We start from the raw sequence: 22,113 nt of genomic DNA, 5'->3' as shown, positions 1-22,113 counted from the left end.
TGTATATAGAAGTTTGTCCTGTATCTTTTTATCAATCATGCACATGCGTTGATAATTATCAAAAACATTCGAAAAAATTTCTATCCATTTCCTATATCTGTGTTTGTGTGTATGTGTGTGTTTCATATATTTCCAGGCCATTTTTAGTTGTTGTTGTTGTTGTTATATCGATATATATAGAATCCAGTGGTTGGAAATTTTTTCCCCCAACCCCCACTATCCCCATCTCCATTTGAGTGGTTGTTAGCATTATAATCTTCGGTTCTATTATATAATAATCTAGGTTTCTAGGTAATTTTCTTTCTTTTTTTTCCATGTATGAAAATGTTGTTCTTTATAAAATAGGAACCAAAAAAAAGGGTCGAGCGATCGATCGATCTATTAATCGATCGATAGGGATCAGTTCATATAGAAAAAAAAAGAGAAAAATGTGCTTGAAACAATCAACTATGGATCATCATCATCATCATCATCATCATTATCATCAGCAACGAGTGAACTCTCTTTATAAAGAAACAAGAGAATTTACAGCGTCGGTGTGGTGACATCACACTTACACACACACACACACACACACACACATTGAATATATAGAATCATTTTCTAGTTCCAACAATTGGAACAATTGTCTGTTCAATTGGTTGATTCATTTATATTGAAACTTTTTCTTTCTTCTTTCAATGGAATCGAAAAGTTCAAAGCAAAAAAAAAATGTTTTTAAAAAAGAATGATTCTTGATTTGCAATAATCATGTCTTCAGTCATTTTTGAAGCGAAAAGCTCAACGGTATAAAATCGACGAAAAAGCTTGAATAGAAGATTGAAAGAACTTTACTCGGGAAAGATGATGATAGAAAAAAACTTATATTTTATTGATTAAGAAAAAACTCGTTGTGTGTTTTTAGCCTTCAAAACCAAGAACAGGAAGATATATTGTCTATTAAAAATAACTTGTACATTTTTCAATGAACCAGCCACATCACATGCACGACACGTCTAAACGCAGATCGCATGTTTTCCTGTTCACAGGGCCGGCCGAGGCGCCTGTGCAGACTGTGCACCGCACAAGGCCTCGCGCTGCCTTCACCCTTTCCGCTGTACAACACAGGGCCTCGCAGCTCCAACTTTTCAAGCTATTTTTGCACAAGGCCTCGCGATTTTCTCGGCCGGCCCTGCCTGTTCATATGTTGAATATTTTTCACTTTATTTAAAAAATTAAAATGAATCAATCTCAAAAAGATTTATCATGGTTAGATCGACCGGATATAAACGGTTGTTGCATCGCCTTATGTGTGTGTGGCGAATAAAAACTGTTTAATGAATAAAAAAAAAAACATAAAATCTGTTAATAATTTTTAGATAAAATGAATGATTTTATTAAGTTTAATTTGGATTAAAAAAGTGTGTAACATAACAAAGAAAATATGTGTGTGTGTGTGTGTTTGAAGAAAAGGCATGTTGGTGTGGTGTGACATCAAGTGTCTTGATGAAATGAACAGTGGAGCTTATATATGCTCAAAGAAGGTACATAGTGTATGAAAAGATAAACATGATGAATGTACATGACTGTAGAAATTGTTTTAATACTGACAATAATGATTATAATTTAAAATCACTACTAATACTACTAATAATATGTTATGGTACTTAATAATAATCAGATAAAAATTTGCCAATCATGTTTTGAAATACAATCATCAATTGATTAATCTTATTTACAGGATTATTTTTTATTTTCTCTTGACGCTATGATAATTTCAAAATTGACAATAAAATAAAACAGCACCAACAGTTTCCGTCTTCTTGAATTTTAAATCTTTCAAGGTAGGAAGCGAATCTCCCATGGCCAGAGAGAAATACCTTTCTAGGGTCAAATGTAATACGAGTGAAATTTTTACGATTCACTGCTGGTCGTTTATTTGCTTTTTCAGCTATGTTATGATTCCATACTTTTGAAAAATGAGTAGGGTTAATGATATTTTTTTAAACAAAAATCCGAATCATTTCCGGCACGAATCGTTGAATGTCAAACAAACTTGGAAAATGTTATCCGATATTATTTAAAAAAAAACAAAACTTGTCTAGCTTTTTTAGTCGCAAAGTTGATGCATTTTTAATCGAAGTGTTTAAAAAGTACTGGGCTGTGTGCCATCAAAAAAGGACGTATGTTTAGACATTATCATGCAACAATATTGTTACATTGTATATGAAGGGTAAAAATGAGAGTTTCGCTTTACGCTCAAAATTTTTGGAACGTAGTTCCAGCCTTAACTGGAGTAGCAGTGAATTCCTTTTACATGGTTCTGTGTCTTTGGTGTAGTGGTTATCATTTCTGCTTTACACGCAGAAGGTCCCAGGTTCGAAACCTGGAAGACACATTTTTCTTTTTTTTATCTTTTTCAAATTGGTAAATTGGTATTATGTGTTTTTTTTTGGTTTTTTACCCGAATTTTCCAAAATTCAAATTAGATTCTTAGGTTGAATGGGAAAAATTATTGCAAGCATATGGCAGTCGAAATAGTCGACTATAATAAACTTTGCTGTAGCACGTGGTGCTCACCGATATTATCATTTAACAACATCCAAAATTAAGTTTTATTTAGCGGTAAAAATTTATTGACAGACATTTTAAATTATTCTCTAAATATTTTATTTTATCACTTTTATAGCTGATGAACAAATGATGGCAATCAAAATGAAAATGGGTGGTAAAAAATTCAAATCACAAAAGCGTAAACAAATCAAAAAAGTTAAAATTCCTGAATCAAAAAAACCCAAAGACAACGACATGGATGACGAATGGGAAGAATTCGATTCGAATGATAATGATGAATCTGAATCATCTTCACACGATTCGGATGGTGAAGAATCTATTATGGATGCAACAACGCATAAAAAAACATTGGAAAGTTTAAAAGATAAAGATCCAGAATTTTATGAATATCTTCAAAAACATGATAAACAATTGCTTGATTTCAATGACGATCAAGAATTGCCATCGGAAGGTGATTATGATGATGATGATGATGATGTTGGCCAAAATCTTGATGAAGATTCAACTGAGGAAACAACGAGAAATGTCACCATTGATAATGTCAAAGAATGGAAACAAATACTTCAAAATCCAACAACAAAAGCCAATTGCCTTATGGCAATTAAATCATCGATCAAAGCATTTCGAAAATCAGTTCAACAAACACAAGATATATCTGATCAAATGTTAATGAAACCAATGGCCGTTATGAATCCATCATTGTTCAATATGATTATCAATACCTGTCTGGTTGATCTATTGCCTGCTATTTCATATTATCTAAGTATAAAAAATGATGATTCACAGAACAAAGATGAAACAATGAAATGTCAATTATTTGATCCACGTCGTTCACGAAATTGGAAACGAATTCTATCATCCATGAAAATTTATTTAACCGATATATTGAAAATGATTTCATCATTATCGATTGAAGCACGGTTATCATTTGAACGTCATGTTCTTGAACTATTACCATATTATCAAGTATTTCCACATCTACTAAAACGAATTATTCGTTATTCAATTCAAGAATGGCATTCAAGCCAAGAAGAACGTTCACGTGTTTTATCTTTTCTTATTCTTTATCGTGCTATTCGTGTTATACGATCGAATAAAAATCATATGACCCATACTGAACTACAAACATTAATCAATCATTTATTACGACAATTATATATGACCTATGCTGTAACATCAAAAACAACCAATGAAATTACTATAACGAAAATTCAATTTATGAGAAATTCACTAGTTGAACTTTATCAACTTGAACCAATGATTTCCTATCAACAATGTTTTATTTTTATGCGTCAATTGACCATAAATCTTCGTAAATCTATAATGGTGAAAGAAAAAGATGCCTTAAAACGTGTTCATAATTGGCAATTTATCCATTCATTGAATCTATGGTCACAACTGATTGGCACAAGTCTTAAACAAAATGACCTATTTGGTCAATTATTAATGCCCGTTACGAATATTTCACTTGAAACATTAAGGTTATTTTCTGCATTCAAATATGTTCCATATAGGCTACAAATTATAGAATCATTAATAAAATTATCATCAGAATCCGGTCATTTTATACCGATTTTGCGAACATTCCGTGAAATTATCGTACAATTGGCACAGAATAAAAATGAAATTATTCTTAAGAATAAAATCAAAAACAAAAAGAAGAAAAAAGAAACAAAACCAATGGAAATTGTAAAGAAAAAAGAACCAAAAAGTGCAAACAAAATAATCAATTTAAATGTAACTTTGAAAATATCAAAAGAACAAACATTTGAAATGGATTTCATTCAAAAAGTTGTGGACAGAATCTATGAGTTATTGTTATATTATCTGAAATCTATTTCACATCTAATATCGTTTCCGGAAATTATTCTCATATTTCATGGAGAATGTAGTAAACTAATCAAATCAATACCATATGCTCGTGGTCAGACAATGATGAGACAATTGATGGATAAATGTGATAAAAATGCCCAATTCATTGTTGAACACCGTGAAAAACAAAACCTAAATGGAAAGCTCAAAGAATTGATTGATCAACAAAGAATCGTTAGTGTTTATATTATCTACATTCTGTGATTAATTTTTATAAATTTTTCTTTGTTTTTAAACAGGAATTATTTGAGAATGAAATACGAAATCTAAAAACGCCACTGGTTGAATTCTATGAACAATGGCGTCAGTTCAAATCCAAACAATCTACATCAGAAACTAACGAAGATGCCCCGTTGGAATTAGCGAAAGATGCACTATCCACTTCTGTTGTACGTGAATTCGATATCGGACAAGATATAGAACATGAAAGTGATGATGATGATGATAATGACCAAGACGACAAAGAACTAGATGAATCTGAACTTGATGAACTTGACATGGATAACGACGACGGTGATGATGATGATGATGATGATGAAAGTATTGAAGAATTTGGTGAAAATGACAAAGTTGAGCTAACCGAAGAACAAATGAAAAAACTCCAGGCTAAAATTGAAAAGGCTGAACGAAAATTATCGAATAATGAACGATCCAGACCATCAGATGATGACGATGATGATAAACCAAAGAAAAAGAAACGAAAACGTTCGAAAAAGAATAGGAAAAAAGCTCGTGGACTTAATCCAAATCTTGACCTAGAAGGAGCATTTGATTTATCATCCGATGAGGAATGATTTTTATTGTTTTAACTTGAAAATCAAATTGATTGTCAAAAAAAAAATCTCTGAGAAATTTTCCGGAAACATTTTTTTAAAAGTCGTAATTCTTGAAAAAAAAGTTTTCATGAAATTTGAAACCATGGTTTTTTTTGTTGTTTGTATTATTCGATATAATAATTTGCACGTGCAGCAGCACATTTGATTGTTGTTGTTGTTATGTGAATCGGTAGATGTATATGAAAACAAAATTGGCACGACAACATTCTTTAAATTTTATTTAATGCAAAAATAATAATTTAAAAATAAATCGACCATATTCAAACAGATATCAACATTCATTTTTTTTTTGTTGTTATAAATTCCAACGGAAAAAAAACAATCGAAAATACTCAATTCTTGCAAGTCATTGTTGTATTATTTAGATACTCAAAGTGAAAAAAAAATCTGCAGGTTTCAATTGGATCAATAAACAAACAGCCCATTTATCCTTATCAATATTATCAGCACTTTTTTTATTGTGGTTATTGCACACACAAAAAAAAACTAAAAAAACGCTACGGTAAGACGAATAAAATTTGATTTAGATTTTAATTCATTGATTATTGTAATTATCAATCAAAAAAAAAATTACGATAAGATCATGATGGACTGATTTTTGAAATATAATCTTTATCCTTGATCAAGGACTTTTTTTCACATTCTTTTACATGTTCGGTGTCTGCATTTTGTTATTTGAATTCAGTGTTTTTTAGAGTTTATTGTAATTTTGATTTTTCATTTTTTCATTTTAGATATAAACCATTCTGTTGTGATTCTGATTGTCCATTCATTCTAGCTACAATGTCACAAGAAGAAAAGTATGTCCTAGTTATCATGTTACAAGTATAGTGAATTTAATTTTGATTTTTTTTCCTTATTATTGTTGTCACAGATCAATTCTTGGCCTTGGAAATCCATTATTGGATGTTATTGCTACTTGTAATGAAGATTTTCTTAAAAAATATGATCTCGAAGCCAACAATGCCATTTTGGCTGAAGCTAAACATGAAAAACTTTGTGCCGATATGAGTGAACAATTTAAGGTTCAATATTTAGCCGGTGGTTCGGTACAGAATTCGATGCGTGTTGCACAATGGTTTATGCCACGACCAAATGTATGTTCATTTTTTGGCTGTGTTGGTGAAGATGATTTTGCCAAACAAATGAAAAGTAAAGCAGATGAAGATGGTGTAAACGCTGTTTATATGGTTGATCCGAAAACAGCTACCGGTACTTGTGCCTGTTTGATCACTAAGAATGGTAAATGTCGATCATTATGTGCATATCTTGGAGCATCACAAAAATTCTCAATCGATCATGTACATAAAAATTTCGATTACGTTGAATCGTCACGTATATTCTATGTTTCTGGTTTTCATTTGATTATCAGTTTGGAACCAACACTATTATTGGCTAAACATGCACATCAATTTGAACATAAATTGTTTGTAATCAATCTTTCTGCACCGTATATTTCTCAATTTTATTCAGAACAATTACTTCAAGTTATGCCTTATGTAGATCTATTGTTTGGTAATGAAACTGAAGCTGAAGCTTTTGCTAAGATGCAAAAATGGGAGGTAAGTAAATTGAATGAATGAATTTTGCATTGCGGTGAAATTAACATATATTTTTTTTTTTGTTCACACTAAACACTAGACAAATGATATGAAAATTATTGCTCAAAAATTGGCTGATTGGCAACCATGTCATCGTCCACGAACAGTTATTGTAACACAAGGAAAAAATCCCATTATCGTTGCCTATACAAATCAACGACTACCAATGGAAATGTTTACAGTTCCATTATTGAATGATAATGAAATTGTCGATACTAATGGTGCTGGTGATGCATTTGTTGGTGGATTTTTAGCTTATCGTTTGGCAGCCAAACCAATGGCCGAATGTATAAAAGCAGCTACTTTTGCTGCACAAGAAGTGATTAAACAATCTGGTTGCGTTTTTCCTAAAGAAAATCGTATGAAACTTGTTTAAATGAAGACACAGACAGAAAGAAAGAAAAAATGAAAAACTTATAGATAAATCTTCTTTTTTAAAATTCTAACATGAATGGACCATTATTATTATTGAATTTTTTTTTTCTAGCTTCTTGTTGTTGTGTTTGATTGTAGTAGATTTGTTTATTATCAAATTTCGGAAATAATAAATATTTTTATTTCATTCATATCTTATGACAACATTATGTTGTTGTTGTTGTTATTTTTTTTTCTTGATTTCAATTTTTATCATCATCATCATCATCATCGTTTATATTTAACTAATAGTAATAAAAATCATAAGATCTTATCTTGTCAATAAAGAAAACTGTGTGTACCAAATATTTGTAATCAATCACTATATTTATCCATAAATCATTCGTTCTAGTTTATGTTTTTCATCAAAGTCAAAGTTATTATTAAAATAGTTTTGAATTTTCTAAATGTCCACAATATTGAAAAATAATTTTAATTCGGCCATCATTGGCATTGGTCATCCATTATTTGATCTTATCGTTACGAATGTTGATCAAGAATTTCTTCATCGTTATCAACTTGAATCTGATGATGCAATATTGGCTGATAATGAACGTCATCAAATTTTATGCGATGAATTGATTGAAAATTTTAATGATATTCAATTCGTACCAGGTGGTTCAATACAGAATACTATACGTGTTGCACAATGGTTTTTTGATCAACCAAATGTATGTACAATTTTTGGCTGTATAGGTAATGATGATTTTGGTCATCAAATGAAATGTAAAATTGAACAAGAAGATCACGTTAAATCTGTTTATTGTATTGATAATACAAGACCTACAGGCAAATGTGTTTGTTTGATTAACGTTGATTCAAATGGTAGTCATCATCGATCATTGATCACATTTCTAGACGCTTGTCATGGTTTCCGTATGGAAATTCTTCAACAAAATCTTTCATTATTCAATAATACACGTATTATTTATACATCTGGATTTTTTTTGATTTCAAATCCTGATTGTGTACAATTGTTGGCCGAATTGTGTCGAAAATCATCAAACGATATTAAATTTGCTTTGAATTTATCTGCATCGTATGTGGTGAAAAATCATTCACAACGTTTACTACAAATTTTTCCATACGTAGATCTTTTATTTGGAAATGAAAACGAAGCCTTCGCATTGGCCGAAACACTTGAATGGGATAAAGATGATAAAATTGATGATATTGTGGAAAAAATGGCCCATCTGGAATCAAAGAAAACCAATCGCACAGTGATCATTACACAAGGACCAGACGAAATCATTGTTGTATCAACCAATTCTTTTGTTCAAAAATTTCCTGTACCATCAATACCAACCGGTGAGATTATCGATACTAATGGTTCTGGAGATGCATTTGTTGGCGGATTTCTTGCCTACCATCTGACCGGACATTCAATGATCGATTGCATCAATGCTGGCACATATGCAGCACAACAGGTGATACGATGTTGTGGTTGTACATTGCCCGAATCCAACGAACTTCGATTATCAAATTGATCAATTTTTATTACCATTATTATCAACAAGTTTTATTTTTTTTTTTACTTGGTCACAATAATAAATCAATTATAATGATATCATGGCATTATGTTTTCACGTGATAATAAAAATTCTAGATTAATCCTCTTGAAAATAATAATGAGTACCGTTTTTTTTAGTGTAATAAAAATAAAATAACAAAAAAAAATGAGTGCAATCCATTTTTTGCAATCAACAACTGAAAATCATTTGTTATCATACAAACCGTTTTGTCATAATTATCAAACGTAAAACATTACGGACATGTCGGTTTCGCATATAATCTATACACGATATGATCCGTTTGTATGCGGTAATTGTATTGGATTATGGACAAATGTCATGATCAAAAATTTTGATCTATTTATGACCAATTTTGGTATGAATGATTTAATAATTTATGGCATTTTTTTCTGCTGACAAAAAAAAACAGGGTACAAACCTGTTTTTCACCCGTTTTTCAAAAATAGTAATCGATTAAAAACCAGAAACAAAAAAAAACCACGTGAATAAACTATGTGGTTCGCTAATTGTTGTTGTTGTTGTTGTTGTATTACATTTTAATGGCTTACAAATTTCAAATGAAATTCATTATCAATTGTTTGCAACGATTGTCAACGGAAAAAAACATCCATTTATGGATTATAACAAGATGCAAAACAAAAAAAAATATATGGATCATAAAATAATAAATTACATCACAAATGCATCAATGGGATAATAATTAATTTCGATGTAATTCATTGTCTTTTGTTGTTGTTGTTGTTTTTTTTTCTGGATTTTAATTTTTTTTTAATATAAAAATGACCGAAAAAATTTGTAACCATATCATCATTACTAATTAAGTTTTTAATCATAATTCCAAAAATAAATCGACAAATTAATCAGCTTTTTTGTAATTGTTAATTAATCATTCGAAAAAAAGGATGAAAGCAATCATAGCTTTATCCATCATCATAATCATTGTTTCATTCGTACCGAATGATGTTGATGCTGGTAAATTTAAATGTCCACAACCATTTGGTTATTATGAACATGAAAATTGTTGGCAATTTTATCAATGTTCATGGTATACACCGCATGTAATCACTTGTCCACCGTTTACACAATGGGATCAACGAATTCTTACTTGTCGATGGCTCACCGATTGTGAACGACCATCGTTTTTTCCGACAACTACTCGAAGACCAACAACCACAACCCGTCGTCCAACAACCACAACCAGTCGACCAACAACCACAACCCGTCGACCAACAACCACAACCAGTCGACCAACAACCACAACCCGTCGACCAACAACAACAACTCGGGCTCCGACAACGACCTTAAAGCCAACAACAACAACACGGGCTCCGACAACGACCCTAAGACCAACAACCACAACAAGTCGACCAACAACTACAACCCGTCGACCAACAACAACAACTCGGGCTCCGACAACGACCCTAAGGCAAACAACGACAACAACACGAGCTTCAACTACAACCCGTAAATCAGATAATTCTCGTTTTGAATGTCCGAAAGCAAATGGCCGATTTAAACATAAAGAATGTTATAAATACTATCAATGCACACAATGGAATGCCATTGAAATGACATGTCCAAAAAGTACACAATTCGATGAAAATCAACAAGATTGTGTTCCAATATACGATTGTCCAAGACCAGCATTAGGATACAGTTGTCCAGAACCAGCTGGGTATTTTCCACATGAAAATTGTTGGATGTTCTATCAATGTGGTAATGGAATCGGATATGAAATGGTTTGTCCAAAAGGAACTCAATGGAATCAGGCAATTTTGACTTGCGATCATTTGAGTGATTGTGAACGACCTGATATCGGTGGAACTACAACAACATCGAATCATAATCAAACAACAACTACAATGCCCACTACATCAACTCCTACCACAATTAGATCCACGACCATTAAGTCAACCACATCGAATGATGATGATGATGATGATGATGATGATGAAACTACAACAATGAAATCAACTACCGTACAAGAATCGACAACTTCAAACAATGAAGACGACAAAGAAACCACAACCATTGAGTCAACAACATCGAATAACGATGATGATGATGATGATAATGAAACTACAACAATAGAATCAACTACCGAACAAGAATCGACAACATCAAACGATGATGATGATGTCAACGAAACCACAACTATGGAATCGACAACAGAACAAGAAACGACATCTAATGATAACGACAACGATGATGAAACTACGACTGTGGAATCGACAACAGAACAAGAAACCACGACATCTAATGATAACAACAACGATGATGAAACCACGACTGTGGAATCGACAACAGAACAAGAAACCACGACATTTAATGATAACGACAACGATGATGAAACTACAACCATTGAATCCAGCACAGAATCGGAAACAACCACTAAAGGTGGTTTTCAATGCCCTGAACCATCTGGATATTATGAACATGAAAATTGTTGGATGTTCTACCAATGTGGAAATGGCATTGCTTATGAAATGACGTGCCCAAAAGGCACTCAATGGAATCAGACAATTTTAACCTGCGACCATTTGACTGATTGTGTACGACCCGATATGGATGAAACAACAACCGATTCGAATGACGAAGAAACTACAACCATTGAATCAACAACAGAACAAGAAACAACAACATCTAATGATAACGACAACGATGATGAAACTACAACTATGGAATCGACAACAGAACAAGAAACAACCACTTCTAACGACTATGACGATGAAACCACGACTGTGGAATCGACAACAGAACAAGAAACCACGACATCTAATGATAACGACAACGATGATGAAACTACAACCATTGAATCCAGCACAGAATCGGAAACAACCACTGAAGGTGGTTTTCAATGCCCTGAACCATCTGGATATTATGAACATGAAAATTGTTGGATGTTCTACCAATGTGGAAATGGCATTGCTTATGAAATGACATGCCCAAAAGGCACTCAATGGAATCAGACAATTTTAACCTGCGACCATTTGACTGATTGTGTACGACCCGATATGGATGAAACAACAACCGATTCGAATGACGAAGAAACTACAACCATTGAATCGACAACAGAACAAGAAACGACAACATCTAATGATAACGACAACGAAACTACAACCATTGAATCGAACAGAACAAGAAACGACAACATCTAATGATAACGACAACGATGATGAAACTACGACTGTGGAATCGACAACAGAACAAGAATCGACAACATCTAATGATAACGACAACGATGATGAAACTACAACCATGGAATCCAGCACGGAATCGGAAACAACCACTGAAGGCGGTTTTCAATGCCCTGAACCATCTGGATATTATGAACATGAAAATTGTTGGATGTTCTACCAATGTGGTAACGGAATTGCCTATGAAATGACGTGTCCAAAAGGCACTCAATGGAATCAGACAATTTTAACCTGTGACCATTTGACTGATTGTGTACGACCCGATATGGATGAGACAACAACCAACGATGTACAAGACAATGAAACGACAACATCAAACAATGAAAATGAAGAAGAAACGACAACATCAAACAATGAAAATGAAGAAGAAACGACTACGGTAGAAATAACAACCGAAATCGATTTGACAACTATCTCCGATGATAATAATAATGATGATGATGATCAAGATACGGAAACAACTACTGAGAATGAAACAACAACAACTTCTCATAATCAATTTGAATGTCCTGAATCCAATGGATATTATCCACATGAAAATTGTTGGATGTTTTACCAATGTGGTAACGGAATTGCCTATGAAAAGACATGTGCTAATGGCACTCAATGGAATCAGGCAATTTTGAATTGCGATCATTTAACTGATTGTGTTCGACCATAATCCAAGAAAACAAAATGAAATCATATAAAAAGTTATTGTTATCTTATCATTGAAATATTTTTTTTTGCTATTAAATTTCTATTTTTTTTATTGTTGTTTAAAACTAAAAAAAAGTGATGATACAATTGATTATGTCTATCTTTGTGTGTAGATTTGTGATGCGTAGATTAGAGATGTGCTATTGATAGCATATTGACGCAAACAATCATGGATCAATCAATTGATTAATCGATGTCACCATAATTGAATAGTATATAAATGATATTGATTTCCATTGATCAATACAAATCATTAATCAAAAAAAAAAAAAAAAAATCCAACGTTGACACCAAAATATCAATATTCTCATAACCATTTTAAAAATGAAATTCAACATAACTATCGCTTTTGTTTCATTGGCCATTTTGATTCATTCATCATATGCTAATATTGATCATTTCGATAATGATGATCAGAATAGTTCCACATCTAAATCTGATGATGATCGAAACACCATGATTGATGATGTTTCAACTACGACAGTACAACCGAGTTCCATGCCAACAACATCAGAATCTCAATCAACGGTAAAACCAACTACAACAACGGTAAAACCATCTCCAACAACGGTAAAACTAACTACAACAACGGTAAAACCAACTACAACAACGGTAAAACCAACTACAACAACGGTAAAACCATCTCCAACAACGGTAAAACTAACTACAACAACGGTAAAACCAACTACAACAACGGTAAAACCAACTACAACAACGGTAAAACCATCTCCAACAACGGTAAAACCAACTACAACAACGGTAAAACCATCTCCAACAACTACTACTACTACTACTGAACAACCAGAAGATGAATTTGAATGTCCAACAAGATTTGGTTATTTTGCCGATCCGAAAGATCCATGTAAATTTTATATTTGTTCAAATTGGGAAGCTATACATAAAAGTTGTCCAGGTAATACAAGATGGAATGAAAAAGAATTAACATGTACATAATAATTGTAATATTGTCCACAATGATGATTGTAGTTGTCTAAAAATGTCATTTTTCATAATAATCATAAATTTGATTTTTTTTTATATATATAAATTCTTTTACACATTTTGTATGCTAATATCCCTAATCTACCTATGTAATTGATCAATCAAAATACAAATATTTACAAAATAAAAAAAATAAAAATAAAAATGTCAATCACATAAGTATTTTGATTATATAAAAGTTATAAATCACCAAATGAGAAAAGGAATCGATGAAAATTTTCTTTGCAGCCTATTTAAATCGACTGCAAACAATCGAATCGAATGCATAGATCAAATCAAATTCCATTCTCTTCTGACTATTTTTGAATTTACAGTAAAAAAAACAAGTGAACAGAAAAATTTTCGTTTCATCGAAAAAATGTACAATTCATTTCGTCAAATTATATGGACCATTATTGGTTTCATGGTGATCATCCAATTGATTGAACAACAGCCATCCGTACAATGTGGTGGTGGTGGTGGTGGTGGTGATCAACATTCAGCAACTACACCACATCATAATCAACCAAGTCATCCACGTTTTCTTTGTCCTGCACAACATGGACGTTTTGCATGTCGTATTGATCCAAAAAAATATTATCTTTGTGATAATTTTGTACCATTTTTGCTCGATTGTCCAGGTACATTATTTTTTGATAAAACAATAAAAGATTGTAAATCCGCTGGACATTTTGTATTGGGCACAACAGCTAAGCCAAAACATTAAAATGTTACAAAAAAAATCATGGTTTGGATCTAAAAAAAATTGAAATGAAAACAAATATATTATCAATTATGTTATGAAAATTTTAATAAAAAAAAATTACCTTTTTAATTTACGAAAAAAAAAAATTTATTGTGCAATCATTTTATAGAAAAATGTTGATGAATCAGACATCAATGATTTTGGTGTATCAAATTCAACGATTTGTCCTTGATCAAGCACTAGGATTTGATCATATGATAGAATTGTTTTCAAACGATGTGCAATAGTCAACACTGTACAATGGACAAATTCATGATGTATGGTTTCCTGTACTAATTTATCGGTAGCCGGATCAATACCAGCTGTAGCTTCATCCAATACAAGAATTTGAGATTTTCGTAATAATGCACGTGATAAACAAAGTAATTGTTTCTGTCCAAATGATAAACGATTTAATTGTTGATCAATCGATTGATCTAACATTGTGATCATATGGCCAAGATTAGCTTTTTTCAATGCAATGATTATTTGTTCGTCCGTATATTGATTGAATGGATCAAGATTATTACGTAGTGTTCCAGCAAACAATAATGGTTCCTGTGGAATTATCGTCAATGTTGATCGTAATTCATGTAGATCAATTTCATGAATATTTCTATTTGAAATACGTATAGCACCGGTTTCAGCATCGATCAATCGAAATAAAGCCAATGCAAATGATGATTTACCAGCACCTGTACGGCCAACTATGCCGACTTTCGTTCCGGATGGAATATACAGATTCAGCTGTTTCAAACACAATGTCGAAGAATTTTGATATCGTGCTGAATATTGAAAAAATGAAATTGAACCATCCGTTGGCCAATGATTTTGATTAGTTTGACTACTGGAACAAAAAACTACACCGGTTGGCATTGTATCGGCAACAATTTCTGAAATCAGAAAATTTCGAAACAATTTCTTATGGAGAAAATTTTTAATAAAATTGAAGAAATTTTTCCTCTTTGTTATTGTTTCGGTCATGTCACTTTGTTTATGATGATGCCAATCATCTTCTTGTGGTAGATTGGTATATTCAACCAATCTTTCAACTGTTACGACATTGTTTTCCAATTCAATGGATGATTGTAGAAGAAAATTCAACGTACCAGTTATGGACAATGAACTGGTGATACAAAGACCAACCATACCAGGTGAAATATGACCACGAAGCAGTACACAACTTAATGATGTAATCAAAACAACAATATTACCAAGACATTCTAATCGAACGGTAAGCCATTTTGCAGCAGCAATACTCATATGCATTGCACTAGTATTCATATCAATGTTTTTGTAGATTTTTCTAAGAAACATTTCTACACGTCCAAATGCCTGTATAACGGTTACACCTGTATATGTTTCATTGAATTGTTGATAAATCGGCGTTCGTAATGTTGACTCAATACGCATCAATTGACGTGATGTTGAAACATAATATTTATAGATGAGAATATAACAAATGATTAGTGGTAAAAATATTCCAATTAAAATTGGTGAATCAGTTCCGGTAACAATGATGGTGAATAATGCACATGCACGAAATATTTCAATCATAAATAATCTAAGTGATGATATCAATGTCGTATCGGCTAGATCAATATCTTTGTTAAAACGATTCAATATTTGGCCAGAATTTGCTTGATCAAAAAACCATATCGGTGCATGCATTAATCGATATAACATTGACCGATGTAATCGTTGTGATCCACGAAGACAAGCTAATTGTAGTAATAAAGTGGCAATCAAAATGAATATCGTTTGTCCAAAACCAAGTATTGCATAAACATTCAATCGTGTCCATTGGTTAATAGATTCTAATGGATCAATTAATCGTAATCGAATCAATAGATTATTCATCCATAAATTATCTTCAATTATTATTGAGCTATTCGATGATGATGATGATGATGGTATTTTAGAATCATTACTCCACGAACTTAGCCAAACATTGGTCAATACAACAAAACAGTATCCAAATGTATAGCTTGATAATATCAATGCCAAAGGCAATAATCCAATAGTTCGAATGTAATACCAATAAATTTTCAACGATATTGAACCAGTACTAGCTTTGGTTTCACTGTAATCTGTTTTCAATTCCAATTCTTTTTTCGGGGTAATTTTTGAAAAATTTTTAAAAATATTTTTTCTTTTCTTTTTATTATTATTATTTTTGTCTGCTTTTTCAATCAAATGATTTTTAGATAACGAAATTCTTTTCATCACACTACCACGTCGTGTAAATGAAGCAAATTGTCGCTCTAATCGTTGAGCCATTTCAACGAGAATATTATAATTTTCTTCTTCATCGACTATCAAACTATTACCATAATCATCATCATCATCATCATAGATAGTTTCATTTGTTGAATGTCTAATATCTTTAGTTATTGATGAGAAATAAGTAGTTAGAAATTCAGTAAATTCATTGTCCATGTTGATCAAATCCTGATAGTTTCCTTGTGCAACGATTGAACCTTTTTCCATGAGAACAATATGATCAACATTTGGTAACAAAGCCATATTATGTGTAGTAAACAATCGGATTTTGTTTGCCAATAATCCACGATTACTAATAACACGTCGAAATACATGACGAGAAACTTGTGAATCAAGTGCCGATAATGGATCATCAAGTAGATAAAGATCAGCATCTGAATAAACAGCTCGTGCTAACGAAATTCGTTGCCGTTGACCACCACTTAGATTATCACCTTTTTCACCAATCAATGTTTTATCACCATCAATCATTTGTTTAATATCCTCCAACAATGCACAGGCATCAATAACTTTCCAATATCGGATTGGATCGAATTCATTTCCAAATAGGATATTGTCACGAATGGTTCCAGATTGAATCCAAGAATTCTGTGGAACATATGCAATTCTTCCTTGAATATGACACATACTTCGATAGAAATCATTGGGCTTCAAATTCATCTGGCCTAAAATGGCTGCCAATAATGATGATTTACCCGCACCAATTAAACCAACTATCGCACATAATTGTGGTCGATTAATATTAACATCAATATTATTCAATCGAAATGATGATGATCCAATATGTTGAGACCAAGAAAATTGACAATTTTGTAACCGAATTTGTGGACAAGTTTTGACGCTATTGGTCACTGATGATATCGCTATCTGATATTGTTTATTATTATTATTTTTTGGTAGTTGAATTGTATTGACATCATTGTTATCATTGATAAAATCACTGATGCGTTTCAATGAAACTAAAAACATCATCGAATTAGTGATTAATTGTGGTATAAAGGCTACTGGACGTCGAATTATATTGAATATGGCTAATGATACGAATGCTTTCTGGGCATCTAAATTTTCATTAACCGTATTTGCATTAATGTATAGAAACAATGAAAAACTGGATAATGCAACGAAAAATGGTGCCGATGTGAATGCAAATGAAATGGCAGTCGAATACAATGCTTGATGACGAAGATTTAAATATTCTAATTGTCTTGATTGATCGATTCGTTTATGGAAAAAATCTTCCCATGCATACAGTTTTATTGCTCTTATTCCATTCAATGTTTCGGTCAATGATTTAATTCTTCGATCTTTATATTCAAGTAATTTTGATTGTAATGATCGTATTCGAGCTCCAATAAACATATTAAATGGTAACAATAGTAATAATACGGCCAATCCAGCTAATGATGCATATCCAAGTAGTTGCCATAACATAAATATAGCAATGGTAATTTGAAGTGGACAAATCCAGAATAGATTGACATTCTTAACATATTCAAAAATACGTTGTGTATCAGTTGACATAAGATTAACAATTTGTCCAGATGTATTTAAAGTTTGTTTCCGTTTTAAATTTGTATTCATTGTCATATTGCCGATATTTTTCGACAAAAGTAAACGTCTATAAATAGAAGCCGTTAAACATGAACGTATTTTTAATGCCAATATCATTAGTTGATAATCAGAATAAGAATTCAATATTGATTCATTCACAAACAAAATGAACATAGCGATTACATAGAAATATCCATGCCATTGTGGTTGTTCATTATCGATTATCGATGATGTATTAGTAGTAGTAGTAGTAGTAAATTTGATCAAACGATCTAATAATAATGGACCAATAAACGTAGTCAATGTTGGTATCAATTTAATGAATGAAATTCGAATAAATTCACCACCAAATTGATAGATTAAAATTCTGATCAATTTAAATGATTTTGAATATTTATTTGATTGTTGAATAAGCCAACGATAGAAATAGCTTTCCACATGTTCAACAGGTATGGATGTTGGAAATATATCTTCAAAAGTTAATGGTCGACGATAACCACAGAAAATTGTATGGCTCATCCATATATAAATTGTTCGACCAATCAATGTTGCATTCGATTCTGGATGTACGGAAACAATTGGTTCAAAATCGGGTAAATAACAACAAAAAAATTGTAACGTAAATAGTATTGCATAAAAATAATTGAAATGCATCCAGATAATGCTGGTTTTGTAACGAAAATCATGATCATCATCACTGTGATTGGATATAATGATCTGATTATGGAAATCTTTATCATACGACGATAATTGATGTTTATCAAATAAAAATTCTGATGATTGCCAATGACATGTTGAACAAATTTTCCATATAGAATATCCATCACTATCTATGTGAATGTATAATGAAATAATATTCCATACGAAATTCAACATTGATATGAGCCAATAAAAGCAAATGAATTTTTGTCTTTGTCGATTTACCGATGGATTAACGAACATATAATAGATTGCAAATAGCTATTAAAACAAAGAAAAGAAAATGAAAATTCAAAATTATTGAAAACATTGAAGAAAACTTACCGTACAAACTAATGACAAGAAATTTGAACAAAAATATGGCAATGCTTCACCGAAAACATCATATTTATATAGAGATAAAATTATGGAAATTTCCACCAAATATGTAAAGACAATTATTCCGGATATGATCTGATTGCAAATTGAATGAGTTTTTATTTTTCATTTTTTTGTTTGTTTAAATTGAAAAAGACTCACTTTTTTAATTCTATAATATCTAGTTGTTTGATATGAATCATGTGTGGCAAATTTTGTTGATCTATAATCACTGACAATTATTGAATTTCTATTCTGATCATATTGATGATTAAATTTATTATCATTATCATTATGATTGGATGAATAATCAATTTTTGACTGATGAATTTTGACGCCAAAACAATTGATTACAAATGAAATGAATTGTTGAATGAAAAAAATTGATAAAAATCCTATTAAACTAGCTTCATGATGAAAGCACAGAATGATACGTAAAAAGTTGAGATTAATATCAGATCGATGATGATGATGATGATCTTGACCGTTGAGATCAATGTTGAACAATGATTTTAGATTAAATATCAATGGTTCCGTTACATTTTTCAATAGATATCCATTATGTCGTATGGTAGTCGATTCATTCATTTGATCCGGAATCGAAAACGGATCATAAGAAATGTAGCAAATATCATTCATTTTGAAAGCTAAAGTTTTTCACCAGTTGCTGTGCTTTGTGTGTGTGTGTGTGCGGAACCAATAAAAAATGAATGAATGAATGAATGCAAAAAAAAATCAAGTTGAAAGAACAAAAAACGGTGGGAAAAGATAAAAAAAAATTTGCAATTCAAGTGGCCACCATTAACCATCATCGAGTAAAAAAAAAACACGAAAAATACAAATACAGGTTAAAATTAACAAAACTAAAATACAGAGATACAAAAAAAAAATTGGAACAAAATTGCAAATGTTTAGTGCGATTAACAACCAGAAAATACAAAAGAGAAAAACTTCCTCATTAATCTGGTTTATGGGTCAATTTTTTTTTGTTGTTATTTTTAAAATCACACACACGCACACATTTATGCTTATATATCACTTATGAATTGAATCAATGTCAAAACAGAACGAAAAAAAAACAACAAAACATTTTAATGTGATTCAGTCCACTTATATATACATGACATGATGACTAAAGACAAACAAGTACACCATCACCGCGAAAACACAACTATGATGATGATGATGACCAATTGATTGGTTTCTAATTCAACAACAACAAAAAACAATACCAAAATGACATGACATCGAAATTATTTCAATGTAAATGTCAATGATGTGAAAAAAAATATATGTGATGAAATCTATTTTATTTCATCAACTTTCTCCCTCTCTCTCTCGCTCGCTCTCTCATAATAAACAAGACGATAAAAAAAACCCAGGTACTAATGATGATGATGATGTATTCAAATGGATATATTTGGTTTTTTTCATATATATGATTGATACAAGACGATTGGACACACACACCGAAACATTGGCAAGAACAAAAACACATAAACAATATAATTTCGTCAATCAGATGAAATTTTTTGTTCGTTTTGTTATTTTACGATTCAATGATGAAAAAAAAATTCGTGAGTTTGACATACATACATAAATTCATAATCGATAAATTAAATTTAAATTTTTTTTTTCAGTTTGATCAATGATGATGATGATGATGATGATTCAACCGGAACGAATTGATCGAATCAATATTTGGAATTTTTTTTGTTTTGTTTTGTTTTGTTTTGTTCACATATTTGACACATGCACAAACAAACAAACAGATGCAAGCAACCGGAAAAATGAAATTTTTTTTTTTTTTTGGGTTAGAGGTACACCAATTGTGCACAATTCGGTGTAAAAAAAACGAGTAATGATGATGTGTGATGGCTAGCGCTATCTAGTTATTTCGTCTTTTTTTTCTGTTTCATTCTTTTACATGACAAATCTTAAAACATAAAAAAAGAAATTTCATCGATAATAATAACTATTATTATCTACGATATCAGAAGAGAAAGTGTGAAAAAAATGAGGTGAATCAAAGTTTTTTTTTGCTGCTGCTGCTGTAGCAGAATAAGCTATTGATGATTGAATGTGGTGAAAATGAAATTTTTTTTTATTATTTTAAAATTTCAATTATCAATTTGGATTTTTTTTTTTTGAAATGGCCAGAATAGCAACAGCAGCAATAATAACGACGACATTGACATTGATTTTTAATGCATTAGAAAATCACATGTGTGTGTGTGTTTGAAAGTTTTTTTTTGTTTCTTTGATTTTTTAAACACTAGAATTTTATCTGAAAATGTGAAATTAAAAACATAAATCACATATATTATGTATACATCATTTATGGCCGATTGCAATGATGATTAATGATGAATTAAAAAAAAAATTCAAAAGCAAAACATAAAAACATTTTACACTTACATAAAACTAAAAACAAAACAAAACAAAAATCACAATTTTAAAGTTCATTGCGAATGAAAGCCAAAAAAAAAAAATCCAAAAACATCGTCCACCCTTCTACATACATAGAGGGAGTACAAGTATTCCGAAAATTTCTTTGGAAAACTGGATTATCGTATATGGATCATCATGTAAATTCGAAAGAAAATGTCGAATATTTCAAACATTTTTCTCTTTCAAATAAACAATCTTTATATGTTGTCAGTCCATCACTCGATGATGATGAATCCATCATCGTGTACATGTTATGGTATATATCAAATTTGTTTTCATTCGGTTTTTTTTTCTTTGATTAATAAAAAAAAAGAAAAAAAATCAAATCATTATCTATCGATT

General features: G+C 31.3%; 6 protein-coding genes and 1 non-coding gene across 8 annotated transcripts; 6 read left to right on the top strand and 1 right to left on the bottom strand.

The window, feature by feature from the left end:
* The first annotated feature begins 2,304 nt into the window (after nucleotides 1–2,304).
* On the top strand, nucleotides 2,305–2,377 carry TRNAV-UAC (transfer RNA valine (anticodon UAC)). The gene has a single exon. It is a non-coding gene; the product is annotated as a tRNA-Val (tRNA).
* A 116-nt stretch (nucleotides 2,378–2,493) lies between these two features.
* On the top strand, nucleotides 2,494–5,341 carry Noc2 (Nucleolar complex protein 2). The gene is made up of 3 exons (XM_047060031.2): nucleotides 2,494–2,604; nucleotides 2,669–4,599; nucleotides 4,665–5,341. Exons 2-3 carry the CDS (start codon nucleotides 2,680–2,682, stop codon nucleotides 5,217–5,219), a joined length of 2,475 nt encoding a protein of 824 aa, XP_046915987.2. The 5' UTR covers nucleotides 2,494–2,604; nucleotides 2,669–2,679; the 3' UTR covers nucleotides 5,220–5,341.
* A 31-nt stretch (nucleotides 5,342–5,372) lies between these two features.
* Nucleotides 5,373–7,428, top strand: LOC124496525 (adenosine kinase-like). Its single transcript, XM_047060049.2, has 4 exons — nucleotides 5,373–5,763; nucleotides 5,996–6,061; nucleotides 6,136–6,823; nucleotides 6,903–7,428. The coding sequence occupies exons 2-4, from the start codon at nucleotides 6,045–6,047 to the stop codon at nucleotides 7,236–7,238; spliced, it is 1,041 nt and encodes a 346-aa protein (XP_046916005.1). The 5' UTR covers nucleotides 5,373–5,763; nucleotides 5,996–6,044; the 3' UTR covers nucleotides 7,239–7,428.
* Nucleotides 7,429–7,584: 156 nt separating this feature from the next.
* LOC124496524 (adenosine kinase) lies at nucleotides 7,585–8,892 on the top strand. Its single transcript, XM_047060048.2, has one exon. It carries the CDS (start codon nucleotides 7,684–7,686, stop codon nucleotides 8,761–8,763), a length of 1,080 nt encoding a protein of 359 aa, XP_046916004.2. The 5' UTR covers nucleotides 7,585–7,683; the 3' UTR covers nucleotides 8,764–8,892.
* A 722-nt stretch (nucleotides 8,893–9,614) lies between these two features.
* On the top strand, nucleotides 9,615–13,865 carry LOC124496511 (uncharacterized). Its single transcript, XM_075732717.1, is given in 3 exon segments — nucleotides 9,615–11,914; nucleotides 11,916–12,663; nucleotides 13,002–13,865. Coding segments are annotated over 3 exon segments (3,609 nt in total). The 5' UTR covers nucleotides 9,615–9,710; the 3' UTR covers nucleotides 13,659–13,865.
* On the bottom strand, nucleotides 13,689–21,815 carry LOC124496509 (ATP-binding cassette sub-family C member 3-like). 2 transcript variants are annotated; one of them, XM_075732847.1, is made up of 4 exons: nucleotides 19,483–21,815; nucleotides 19,288–19,416; nucleotides 14,513–19,224; nucleotides 13,689–14,441 (listed from the first exon to the last, which is right to left on the bottom strand). In XM_075732847.1, exons 1-3 carry the CDS (start codon nucleotides 19,957–19,959, stop codon nucleotides 14,539–14,541), a joined length of 5,292 nt encoding a protein of 1,763 aa, XP_075588962.1. In that variant the 5' UTR covers nucleotides 19,960–21,815; the 3' UTR covers nucleotides 13,689–14,441; nucleotides 14,513–14,538. The 2 variants fall into 2 exon arrangements, with proteins under 2 accessions (XP_075588962.1, XP_075588961.1); XM_075732846.1 differs by having other exon boundaries at nucleotides 13,689–19,224.
* LOC142597696 (uncharacterized) lies at nucleotides 13,900–14,537 on the top strand. The gene has a single exon (XM_075732849.1). The coding sequence runs from the start codon at nucleotides 13,900–13,902 to the stop codon at nucleotides 14,410–14,412; it is 513 nt and encodes a 170-aa protein (XP_075588964.1). The 3' UTR covers nucleotides 14,413–14,537.
* Nucleotides 21,816–22,113: the final 298 nt, after the last annotated feature.

Source organism: Dermatophagoides farinae, chromosome 7 (genome assembly GCF_024713945.1).
Source record: "Dermatophagoides farinae isolate YC_2012a chromosome 7, ASM2471394v1, whole genome shotgun sequence".
NCBI lineage: Eukaryota > Metazoa > Arthropoda > Arachnida > Sarcoptiformes > Pyroglyphidae > Dermatophagoides > Dermatophagoides farinae.
This window is presented reverse-complemented; position numbering and strand designations above follow the sequence as displayed.